The 12500-nt window shown below is 43.4% G+C and overlaps 1 protein-coding gene across 1 annotated transcript in view; it reads left to right on the top strand.

Annotated features, from left to right (window-relative positions):
* LOC134438328 (SH3 and multiple ankyrin repeat domains protein 2-like) overlaps nucleotides 1-12500 on the top strand; it is a 258811-nt gene that overhangs the window by 47666 nt on the left and 198645 nt on the right. The window contains exon 8 of the mRNA XM_063187875.1: nucleotides 10545-10622. Coding sequence (XP_063043945.1) covers nucleotides 10545-10622 — 78 coding nt within the window. The remainder of the gene's footprint in view (nucleotides 1-10544; nucleotides 10623-12500) is intronic.

The raw sequence follows: 12500 nt of genomic DNA, 5'->3' as shown, positions 1-12500 counted from the left end.
AAGCAACAGTAACAGTAATTGTGTGTGTGTTTTGAAAAGCGACAGTAACAGTAATTGTGTGTGTGTGTGTGTGTGTGTGTGTGTGTGTGTGTGTGTGTGTGTGTGTGTGTGTGTGTGTGTGTGTGTGTGTGTGTGTTTTGAAAAGCAACAGTAACAGTAATTGCAAACAATTTGCTGCTGCTTGTTTGTTTCATCCAGCACTCATTTGGGTTGTCAACGACAACTGCAGTGGCAGTGCAGAACAGATGGGTCCAATTAAGGTGTGTAGCAGCACACTACTGTGTAGTTTAGTAGGCACTACTGGGATTTTTAAGGCTTGTAATTGATTTTGCTTTTTTTTACGTTGAACGTTGAACTTGAATGGGAAATCCCATGCTGCTCAATTGGGTCAAAGATGTCCAACATGAATTTGTCATTCAGTGCAACAGATACTTTTGCTTACTTTAATACTGCAAAAAACATGATTTATTTTTTTTTACTTTCAAGTGGCTTTCATGCATTCACTTGAAAAAGAACTAAAAATCATGTTTTTTGACAATTACAGTAGCAAAAGTATCTGTTGCACTGAATGACAATTTCATGTGTCTTTTACCTAATTGCTCAACTGTTCCAATCTGAAAGACAGCAAGGATGCTGCACTAAGCACAGTGGCCTGATGGAGGCCGAGGGAGCCAATCAGAGGGCGGGGAGGGGTGAGAAGACGGTGAGGCATACCAGGGGTGCATTTCTCGAAAGCGTAGTTGTTAGCCAGTTAGCAACTTGGGTTGTTGCCAATGGCAAATTGCATTGCAAACAACAAAGTAGCTAACATAGTTAGCAAATATGGTTTCGAGAAATCCACCCCAGGACCATATTTAGACACTGTGGTGCCCCCAGGCACTACAGTAATACCTTGCAGGTGCCCCCTTTATGAACAGTATTTGTAACGTTAGTGTCATGCAGTGCCCCCCTAACTGACTGTAAAGGGTGGGTGCCCCTAGGCACTGTGCCACACTGGCCCTTATGGATAATCCGGCCCTGGGCTTAGTGCTCGACAAATGGACGCTACGGAATACAATCAATGCGATTAGCTATGGGCAAAGTACGGTGTACACCAAATGACACATTCGAAGTGCCCAGTAAATGTCCGTTGTCAATCGTAAACCACACCTCCCCCATGAGGAACTCAGTAGGCGCTCTACAGTAACCCATATTTCACTTGTGATATGGTCTGGTGTGTGAACCGGGGAATTATTGAACTGCCTCTGTGGCTAGGATTACATGAGACATTTATTTCCGAATGAAGTCTTATTTTTAATAAAGCTTAATATCGCTTTGAAAACATGTAAACTCCCAGCCTGATCTCCAAAAATTCCGTGCTCCTGGACACGGATGTTAAGGACACTAAATCCGTGTCCAGGAGCACGGATTTTGCCAAAATTCCGTGCTCCTGGACACGGAATTGTTTTCCGTGCTCCTGGACACGGAATTGTTTTCCGTGATGGGCACACGGAAGTGCTTTCTATAGGCTATTACCGCAGCACTGTGTTAACTCTATCATTAGAAAATACATACCAAATGCTAATCCTAAACAAAATAATGCTATAGCAATTCAAGTTGTGCCCTGACCAAAACATTCCCTAACCTTAGCCTGTCATTAAAGACATATTTTTGAGAAATACCTTTTCCAGTTGGTTGCTAAGCTATCAAACTCATATGATGAATGAAAGAAAACTAGCTGTGCCCAGACCAAAACAATCCCTAACCCTAACCTGTCAGTAAGAAATGTTGTTTTTGAGACAAAATATTTGAAATCCTGAGAAAACACAAGACTGTGGAAATAGCCTATAGAAAGCACTTCAAACAATTCCGTGTCCAGGAGCACGGAAAACAATTCCGTGTCCAGGAGCACGGAATTTTGGCAAAATCCGTGCTCCTGGACACGGATTTAGTGTCCTTAACATCCGTGTCCAGGAGCACGGAATTTTTGGAGATCATGTTGCAGCAAACTCCTCTTAACTCGGAATTAAAGGAGAGATCAAAATAAACCTGATGGAACTATTTAATTCAGAATTATTTATTTGGAATTAAAAACAAAAGGTAGTGAAATCAACTTGCTGCTCTTTGCCTTGCACTGGGCTATAAAGGAAACACAGCCAGGGCATTAGCACTTCATTACTAGTGGTGTTGGGAAAGTTACTCAAAAACTGTAATGCATTACTGATTACATGTTACTGTCTTTTCAAAATAATCCCTTACACTACAGTATTACTATATTTAAAATGTAAGGCATTACATTACTTTTGCATTACTTTAGCTACTTTCGCCAAAAGAACTGTAGGCATAAATATGGATTTGGCAGTTTATTACAGTGTAAATCAAGCTCCTGAGTCATGACTTTTTCACCTCCAACTTAGGAGGTGTTTTTGGCAGCATGCAGACTAAAAACTACCAGGCTCAGGAATAGCTTCTTTCTGACCCACCACACTGAATACTACTAAAATCCAGGTCATTTTAATGCATTTGTAACTTACATTATTTTGCATTGTAACTAGGTAAATATTACAGATTTTTTGCCCTCTAATGCCTTACATGACTGCATTACAGCAACAGGTAATGCATTACAGTAATTAATTACTTTTGTAATGCATTACCTCCCAACACTAATTATTAGTGGTGTCAACAATAATCAATTCGGCAATGCAATGCAGTGCAGGGCATGGACAATTCAATTCAATGCGGCAAGTTCCATAATTGATGCGGCAATTTTTTAAAGTTTCAGTTACTTCCGTGGATATTTCAGGAGCAAATGAATGTTTAATTAAATAAAAGCACTTCAAAGCATTGAAAACTGCAAGACTGATACAGAAAACAGACAATAAAATGTTGCTCAGTATCTGACTACTTGTATTGCCTTATTAAGACCAATGAAACATTTGCTTTGCTTTCAGTAGAAATGTAATATATTGCAATGCATTGTAGAAGTGAATCGAATCGAATCGAATCAAATCGCTACTTCCAGAATCGTAATCGAATTGAATCGTGAGGGCAGTGGCAATGCACACCACTATTCATTACCTTACATGGCCCCCTTGTCCACCTTTTGGAGTTGGTTCCTTTGTCACGTGTAGCAGGATGGTCAATATTATTGATCCAATTGTTGTCTTCTGAGGCAGCTTTGGCCTATTGTCCACTAGACTAATTAACTGATGGGGTAGGTTAACTGGATCTTCACTCTCATCATTAGTTGTTGTGCTGCCTGGTATTGATGCTTTCACACATCTCCAAACCAAACCAGTGACAGTCTATAATAAGTCACCTGCTTCGCTTGATTGCATTGCCCTTCGATTGGCGTTTGATTGCATTGCATTGCACATTGTACTGTGGATGGTGGATCTTCTGAATGACGGCAATTCAGATGTGAAAGTTATGCAATATGATTCATACCAGCCTTTTGTTGAAGTATCGGAGATAAAAAAGTGACACCATTGTAGTAGAATATATTTACACATCTGCAAGTTATTATTTTGATAACTTTTTTTTTTTAAAGATTGATGAATAGCGGACGATGTCACGCAGCACGTTAACCCCCCCACATCTGGTGGTCCTAGGTCTTTACTAAGGTTAAATCGGTAATAAATCCCTTATTGTGCATGAGCAAGATATTTATGAATACATGCACATACAAATGTTTGATTTTGCTTAGTACATGCCTTACAAATAAGGCCTACTTATACAGGCACTTTGTATTTATTAGTGCAAACAGATACTAAAATAAAGTGTTACCATTTTTGGTGGTATTCTTTTTTTGTGATATATTTTGTGATATTGTGACATTTTTCTGCAGAATGTGCAAGTTGAGGACTTGAATAAGCTAATCAGTGTTTTTGTTTTTGTTTTAAAGGGCTAATTACATATCTTTCAGCACTGATTTGTCTGTTTTCTACTGAAAGAAGTTCAGACACATTCAAAAGGCCACACATTCATGAGATTTCACCAGACTGCATGCGTAAGGAATCGCTGTAAAGTTTAGACTCAATATAGCCATTGGCCTTCTTGTGGCTACTTTTCTTGTGGCTGGACACCTATGTAGGGCAGTCATGGGTAAGCGGTTAGGGTGCCAGACTTGTGACCCAAAGGTTGCTGGTTCGACTCCCGACCCGCCAGGTTGGTGGGGGGAGTAATTAACCAGTGCTCTCCCCCATCCTCCTCCATGACGGAGGTACCCTGAGCATGGTACCGTCCCGCAGCACTGCTCCCTTGGGGCGCCATTGAGGGTTGCCCCCTTGCACGGGTGAGGCATAAATGCAATTTTGTTGTGTGCAGTGTGCAGTGATCACTTGTGTGCTATGGACTGCTGTGTCACAATGACAATGGGAGTTGGAGTGTCCCAGTTGGGCTTTCACTTCACTTTCACTTTCACGTACATGTGTCGGTCTGAATGGGGTAGTGTAGCGCTGAACCTGATATGCATAATGGCTCCAGGTGGAGGACGCCTTTACATCAGTATATGTGTGAGAGACCGTAGCACAAAGCACTCCTTGCTTTTAGAGGTGTGTGCATGCCTGTGTGTATGTGTGTGTGTGTGTGTGTGTGTGTGTGTGTGTGTGTGTGTGTGTGTGTGTGTGTGTGTGTGTGTGTGTGTGCGTGTGCGTGTGCGTGTGTGCGTGCATGCGTGTGTGTGTCCAGCCCATTTCAGTGTGCTCTTGCTAATTCATCTTGTCTGAGATGGAGGTGGAATGTACTGTACTGGACCACTAAAAGCTGAGAGTGCCACAGGAGAGTCAGCCACTCATTTACATTCCAGAGACTTGAGTGCCAACGCCATCATTCTGCCAAAGTGACTTCATTTTTAAGTGGAGGCTCTTCAAGGAAATGTAATCAAAATGGCTTTTAAGGTCCAAAAGGTTCTTCCCACAACCCCTCCCCCTTTTTAAATGCATATTGGTCCACCTTTTGTGGATTACGCCTCCACAATTGAGGTTACAACCTTTTAGGTTTTATATTCAGTACGTGAGAGTAATTCACTGCTTCCCTTATCCTGCCCTTGCCCCTAGAGTTTGAATTGAAGTTAGAACTCCATTATTGGGGGCAGGGGGTACGGGGTTTTAGATTTTCACATTAACAATGCATTCATACCTCCCAACCTTGCTTTTTTTTTTTTTTTTTTTAAATATATGTTTTTAGGGGCTTTTGTATGCCTTTATTTGATAGGACAGTCTGAGATGGTGACAGGAAGCGAGTGGGACAGAGAGACGGGTTGGGATCGGGAAATGACCCCGGCCGGACTCGAACCGGGGTCCCCGTGGGCATGCAAGCCCAAATGTGGGGGGCTTAGCACGCTGCGCCACAGCGCCCCCCACCAACCTTGCTATTTTTTTTTAAATCTTTTTTGGGAGGTGGGCAGATCTTGATCAGTGTGCACTGTACTGTACTCCCCAGCTCCACTGCGCACTGTGGGGAAACTGAAGAGTATACTGTAGGTGATTTGAAGAACCTTGAAGTTTTCCTGAAGAACTTTTAGAGACTCCTCCCTAAACGTGGCAAATTCACTAGTCCGGCCTCTGAGTGCTTGGTTTACAGCAGGGGTGGGGAACCTTTTTCATTCGAGGGGCCACTCCATATTCCTCCAAGGGCCGTAAAAGTCCTCCGAGGGCCGTACTATGAACACAAACCAGGATCTCCCCCTTCACTTTAGGCCTATATTGACGGCAGACACCTTTAAAACAGACCCACCTTCTCTAGGTCCCCTGAACATAACTTAATTGTATTACAAATGTAATTTCTAAGATTCCTTTTGAAAATATAGAAAGTCAAAGGATGCACGCACATCAGTGGCACAGGTGCTGGACCAAACGTAAGATAAATGAAAAGAAAATAAAGGTCCGCAAAATAATATGTTAAATGCTCCCAAAAATGTAATAAATTATAAAAAATTTGGGAGCATTTAACAGTGTTGCGGACCTTTATTTTCTTTTCCTTTTGAAAATATGTCATATTTCTTGTGAACATGCATAACATTAGAAATATATCAGGGGCCGAATAAAACAGCCTTAAAGTGATACTGTCCCATTTTTTGGAAATAAGCTTATATATATTAGCTTACACCTTCCCTTGAGTTAGATAATAGGGTTTTACCGTTCTCCTGTACTTTCAACCGTTTTCTAGTTATGACAGTGCAAATTTTACCTCCAAGCTTACAGTTAACTGGTCTCCTATGAGACCAGTTAGCCGTGAGCAGGTCTCATAGGACTCAATGTTAACTGCTAGCATGGAGGTAAAATTTGCACGGCCATACCCCGAGAACGGTTGAAAGTACAGGAGAACGGTAAAACCCTATTATTTAAAGGGACACTGTGCAGGAAATGGTCAAGAAAGGTACTGCAACTATGCTGCTCATTGAAACTGGGTCGCCTATTGCCAAATTTGACCTTTTCATGATAGTTTACTAAGTAATAAACTAACATTTTCTAGTATGGCCAAAGTACAGTCACTTTTGCAGCTAAAAATGGCTATATCTGGAAATTCAAAATCTCAGACATAGAGAAGATCCACCTTTTCATGCAATTTTCCCAGTAATAATGAATACTTAGAATTTTATGGTGGTGGTAAATATTCATGAAAAAGGTAACATTAGTGAATGAGCAGCATGAATTCTGGAAATAAACAGCTAAAAACTATCTCACACAGTGTCCCTTTAACTCAAGGGGAGATGTAAAATAAGCTTATTTCAAAAAATGGGACAGTATCACATTAAGGGCCGGAAATGGCCCTCGAGACATAGGTTCACCACCCCTGGTGTACAATGAAGCATGTGTGGCATATGGAAGCTGGCCTCGCTCCCAGGGCGCATTAAGTGGAGATCATGCGGGATGAGGTCCCCTTGCACCCCCTTATGTATAGACGAAGGGTAGAGTGGGACCACTGGTGAAATGGAGGAGTTCGGGTAGGTGGGGGACAATTCGAGAGCCTTCCCGCAAGACAGGTGAATTGGTAGGAATAGGAAGTCAGTTGTCAATCACCCCTCCGGCTCCATCCGAACTGCGTTTAAGAAACAAAATTTAATGAGCCTCTATAGGTTCCTTGAGGAACTTCATTTTTACAGTGTGGGGGAACTTGAAAAAGTTCTCTTTGGGACCCTGGGGTTCATTCTCTAGTAGAACTAACTTGGCACCTGTAGGCCTATGTTCCTCAAAGATTGTTTAGATACCCCCACTGAAGATTTTCTGAGAAACTTTATAATTTATACAGTCCAAACTACACTGTACAGTACGTAGTTCTCTGCAGTATTTTGGTGGGGCTGCCAATCCAATTGAATCCCGTTTGTGTGGTGACATTAATTTGACCATTACGGATGGTCACACACACAATTCTGTATTTGACCATCTGAGGCATTGTGTGTGCTGCTAACATGTTGTGTGTGCGCGCGCGCGTGTGTGTGCGTGCGTGTCTGTTGATCGCTTGTGTGTGTTTGCAATGGTGTGTGTGAGTGTGTATGAATCCACTCTCCTGTGCAGGGTTGCCAGATGAGGCTAATGATTTCCTGCCCAAACAATGCTCAAACCCCACCTGGAAGCACTAAATCCTACCCAATTCTATTGGGTTTTTTGACCAAAATTTGGGTGTTTTATTATGCTAAATGGCATTTTTACCCGCAGACGGCCGTCCCAAGCAGCCCAAACGGGCGGGAATGGGAAGCCGCCCAATCTGGCAACATTGCTCTTGTGTTGGCCTCCACTGTCCAGCTCAGTGGACCATGCTGCTCCCATGCTCCCTTCAGTGTCAGACCGGCCTCGCTGCTCTGCTCTGCCACAGACCTGTACAGCCAAGCCCAGCCTAACTCAGATTCCCAATTTCCCAGCGGGCACCAGATATATAGGATTGCTTCTGGTACTTTGCATTTTGCTTGCCTGTGTTACAGTCGGAATTTGGTGTGTGTGTGTGTGTGTGTGTGTGTGTGTGTGTGTGTGTGTGTGTGTGTGTGTGTGTGTGTGTGTGCGTGTGCCTGTGCGTGTGCGTGTGTGTGTGTGTGTGTAAAAATCACAGCACATCTCAAAACAAGGCATCTGTGTCCATCACACACATAGAATGATATAAAAAAATGTATAGATGTAAAAGTCCTATACTACATGTGACAACATTAACATTAACAGAGTTGCGCAGGTGTAAATGTAGGCTTTTTGTATGGATCATTATTTTCTTGTAAAATGTCAAGCCGTGCAGTCCTATTTTGAAACTTTTTTTTTTTTTTACACCATGGTGTAAATGACGTGCATAATGAATTGTGTAGGTGTAACGGAATGTCACCATCTGTGTTTGGATCAATGTATAGACCAGACATAGGCGGCCGTGTGGGGGCTCAGGTGCTGAAGGAGCTTGTCAGTAATCAGAAGGTTGCAGGCTCAAATTCACTAGCCTGATTATCATCGACTTTCAAATCTCTCCGAGACTTGGTCTGACCAAGAGCATAACAATTAGCATTTCCCAAATGTCATGGTTGACCCACCTCCCCTTGGTTTGCTAATGGTTGTTTGCGTCCCGACAAAGTGGGAGGAGTTCCCGATTTTTTGGGAGCTCAGTAAGTACTTGAATTGCTCTTGACCTGACTAATTGTGACGCTGAAGGTGTTGCGTCACTAGGAGGGCACGGCCAGGCTATCCGCCACCAACTCTGTCTGACCCCATCCCAGTGTCCTTTAGCGAGACACTTCACCCCAAAATTGCTCCTGGTGGCAGGTTGGAACCCTGCGTGGCAGCCTCTGCTAGTTCTGGGAGTGTGAATGTGAGATATTCGTTCACTGTAAAGGGCTTTGAGTGCTCGAAGGAGTGGAATAGCTCTAGAAATACAGTCCATTTTATTATTCAAGATACCATTTGGTTATCAATGTAAAGTTCTACTTTAGAATAGGCCTTTAACTTTTCACGACATGTAACTGAAAGTCTAAATGACGGTGTGAAGAGAAAAATAAATTCATTCATTCATTCATTCATTCATTCATTCATTCATTCATTCATTCATTCTTGTATGAGAAGTAGAGCTTGAGTTTGCGTTTTTCCATACAGCTTGAAGATTGCCATGTCTCTGCGTAGGTTATGCCAGTCTGTATGTGATTGTGTGCTGTCATGACTTAAACCAGCAGCACTTTTGGAGGATGTGCATGAAAGTTCATTTCATCATCATTTAATTGGGTCACACAGCAATAGACTGTCTTTGTTACAGCTGTTGCTGTGTGTGTGTTTCTGGCTGTGAATCTCTGTTTGTAAACTGTTCTGTACTGTGTGTGTGTGTGTGTGTGTGTGTGTGTGTGTGTGTGTGTGTGTGTGTGTGTGTGTGTGTGTGTGTGTGTGTGTGTGTGTGTGTGTGTGTGTGTGTGTGTGTGTGTGCGCGTGCGCACGTGTGTGTGTGTAAGAGACAGTGTGTATGTACGGTATGTGTGTACTGCAAGAGAGAGTGCTTGTATGTGTGTGCTTGGCTTGTGTGCACACGCCACTGTGAGCAGTGGTTGAGCTTGCAGCATATAATTGTGTGCATGCATGAGCCTGTGTGCGGATGAGCCTGTGTGTGTACACAAGCGTGTGTGTGTGTGTGTGTGTGTGTGTGTGTGTGTGTGTGTGTGTGTGTGTGTGTGTCCATGAATGTATGTGTGTGTGAGTACATGTGTATTGAGCCAAGAGGTGGGCGAGCATGCATGCACACATCTCTCTCTCTCTCTCTCTCTCTCTCTCTCTCTCTCTCTCTACACCGCTGATTTTCTCTCTCTTCTCTCTCTTCTCTTCATTCCATATCACTTCACTTCTCATTTCCGAGTGCCACCACCTCTGTGTCTCTTGGCCACCTCGCTGGCTCTCCGCCTCACCTCTGGGACTATTACCGTACTGCATGCCAAGGTATCACCCACCTGTCTCTTTTCCTCCGCTGCTCGCTCGCTCTGGACAGGAATACAGTATTTCGCTGTCTGGGTAGGAATATAGTATTTTGCTGTGTTTTCAACAGTAGTGGACAAAATGATGTGTTATTCCTCCTACAGGAGAATACAGGGAATATAGTTGATTTAAGATATAACCGTTTTGAATTTCGGATGTGAATCAGTGATGCTTTTCGGATGTGATTTTTTTCCCCTTTTCGCTGTTCCTACCACCCACGCCATCTAGAAGTTGGAAGAGTGGGAGTGTGAATAGGGAAGGAAAAGAAAAAGGAGGGAATGGTTTGGAGCGAAAAGGGTTGACAGCTCTCTCTCTCCTTTCGCTTACTCTCTCTCTCTCTGTGCATCTCATTTTTCCGTCTCTCTCTCTTCCTCTCTCTCTCTCATTCTCTCACTCGCTCTCTTCCTCTCTCTCTCTCATTCTCTCACTCTCTCTTTATCGCTTTCTCTCTCTCTCATTCTCTCATTCTCTCACTAGCTCTCTCTTTCTCCCTCTCTCTCTCTCTCTCTCTCTCTCTCTCTCTCTCATTCTTTCACTCACTCTCTCTCTCTCTCTCTCTCTCGCTCTCTCTTTCTCTTTCTCTCTTTCTTTCTCTCCCTCTCTATCTCCCTCTAAACTTATCGTTCCCATCTCTCGCTGCAGGACAACTGTGCCAGAGTGTTGCTTGTGCGCGGATCCAACAAGGAGGTGAAGAATTTCAACAGCCAGACTCCATTCCAGGTAACTAACAAAGTTAACATTTCAGTGTTAATTCAACGCTTAGAGAGTCAATGTAACACTTTCTAGAGTGCATTTGGACACAGCATATACTCTCTAAGAGTTAAAATAACACTACATTTTCACAGTGTATAGTACTGCATGCTGCTTTCGGATAGACCACATTATACATTGCTTGACTCATACCTACTGTTCACAGTATGAGGCTGATATTTAGCATTTTTGTTGTTTTTCTGATCGTTTGATTGATGAGTGGTCCCATTCACTACACATGCTGCTTTTGCCAGAGTAGACCACTAGGAAATCAGTGGAAAAATAGAGAGATAGGCTAGACTGTGTGGTATATATGTACACAATGACAAAGTGGAGACAGAGGCTGAGAATGGGTTTTCCTTGCCCTTGCTGTCCCTGAAACATACTGTTTTTTTGCCTGCACCACGCCACACCACACTCCATTGGTACAGTACAGTAGGCTACAGTAGGCTACAGTAGACTCCTAGCCCGACTAGCCAGCGCAGGCAGCTTAGCATACTGTAGATCCTATTTAAACACCAGTGGTGGTGGTGGGGGGAAAAAAGCCGATTTTATGATCCCAACCATCCTGTTATGGAGGATTACATCTTCCTAGTATGAAGCATGAATGGCATGGCATGGCTAGACTGACGGCTGGCCGCTCTGCTCTCATGTTATAATCTAGTTGCATTAATGCTAATTGATATTGGCTAATGGCGCTGCTTCTAATTGATATTGGCTAATGGCGCTGCTTCGTTAGTGAGCGCTATTAAGGGTGTTAAGTGTGAGGTAATGGGAAATGGCCAGCGGCCATCTGAGGTGCTGAAATTGGGTCTTTCAAGTGTTTAGATTGCTCTCATTAATGAACTACTGTAGTGCTGTTTGTTGATTGGATGGTTTACATAGCTCTGTGTGTGGTGGAACCTTAGACACACACGCAAGTCTGCGCCTGTTTGTGTACATACTCCAACACAGCATGTGGCTGTGTTAACATGTGTGCTTTCCATTGCCTACGGTGGTCATGAGATTTGTTTGATTATCAGATTGTGTATTAGTGATTTACCATTACCATTACATTCACATCAACATGCGGAGTAATAGTAGTCATATTGATTTAGGAGTTTGTCCTAATGATCATATTATGCACCATGTATGTTCATGTTTTGTTTATAAAATCTTAGGTTATGGTGTTTATTGTGCTGAGTTTGCAATTGAAATGAATTGAATTGTGCAAAAGTATGACAAGTAAAAAAGGAGAAACACACACACGCACACACACACACACACACACACACACACACACACACACACACACACACACACACACACACACACACACACACACACACACACACACACACACACAAGCACACACACACACACTTGCATAGACACAAACCCCATCCATCCACGTGCTTGTGCGCATACACGAGTGCACACTCACACTCATCTATCCTGCACGTGCTCAGTGCTCGCCTGCTATTCCAGTGCTGTGGGGTCGAGGTGAGCAGGGCCGCTGCGCTGACAGCTTTGGTTGGGCCCAGGACAAAGTCATATGAAAGGGCCCCTCACCCAATACATACAATGTAATGAGGAGCCAATTCTGGGGCCGCTCTGTCCCTGGGCCTGGGACAACTGTCCCCTTTGTCCCCTGTGCCTGCCTGCCAATGCCAGTGTGGAAGAACGGAAGAATGGCTCTGAATTATGTATCATCACGTCATGTTAAGGGATGCATGGTGCACGCGGACGCATATGTGACGGAGCGGCCATGTAACAAACAGTCACAGGCTCCAGCCATGCGAACGGGATTTGACTTCATGCCTATAGCGTCGTAGAGTAGGCCCTCTTCAAACCTCTTAGGTTTGAATC

The sequence above is a fragment of the Engraulis encrasicolus genome, chromosome 22 (genome assembly GCF_034702125.1).
Source record: "Engraulis encrasicolus isolate BLACKSEA-1 chromosome 22, IST_EnEncr_1.0, whole genome shotgun sequence".
Taxonomy (NCBI): Eukaryota; Metazoa; Chordata; class Actinopteri; order Clupeiformes; family Engraulidae; genus Engraulis; species Engraulis encrasicolus.
Note: the sequence above shows the minus strand (reverse complement) of the source record. Positions and strands in the feature narration are given on the sequence as shown.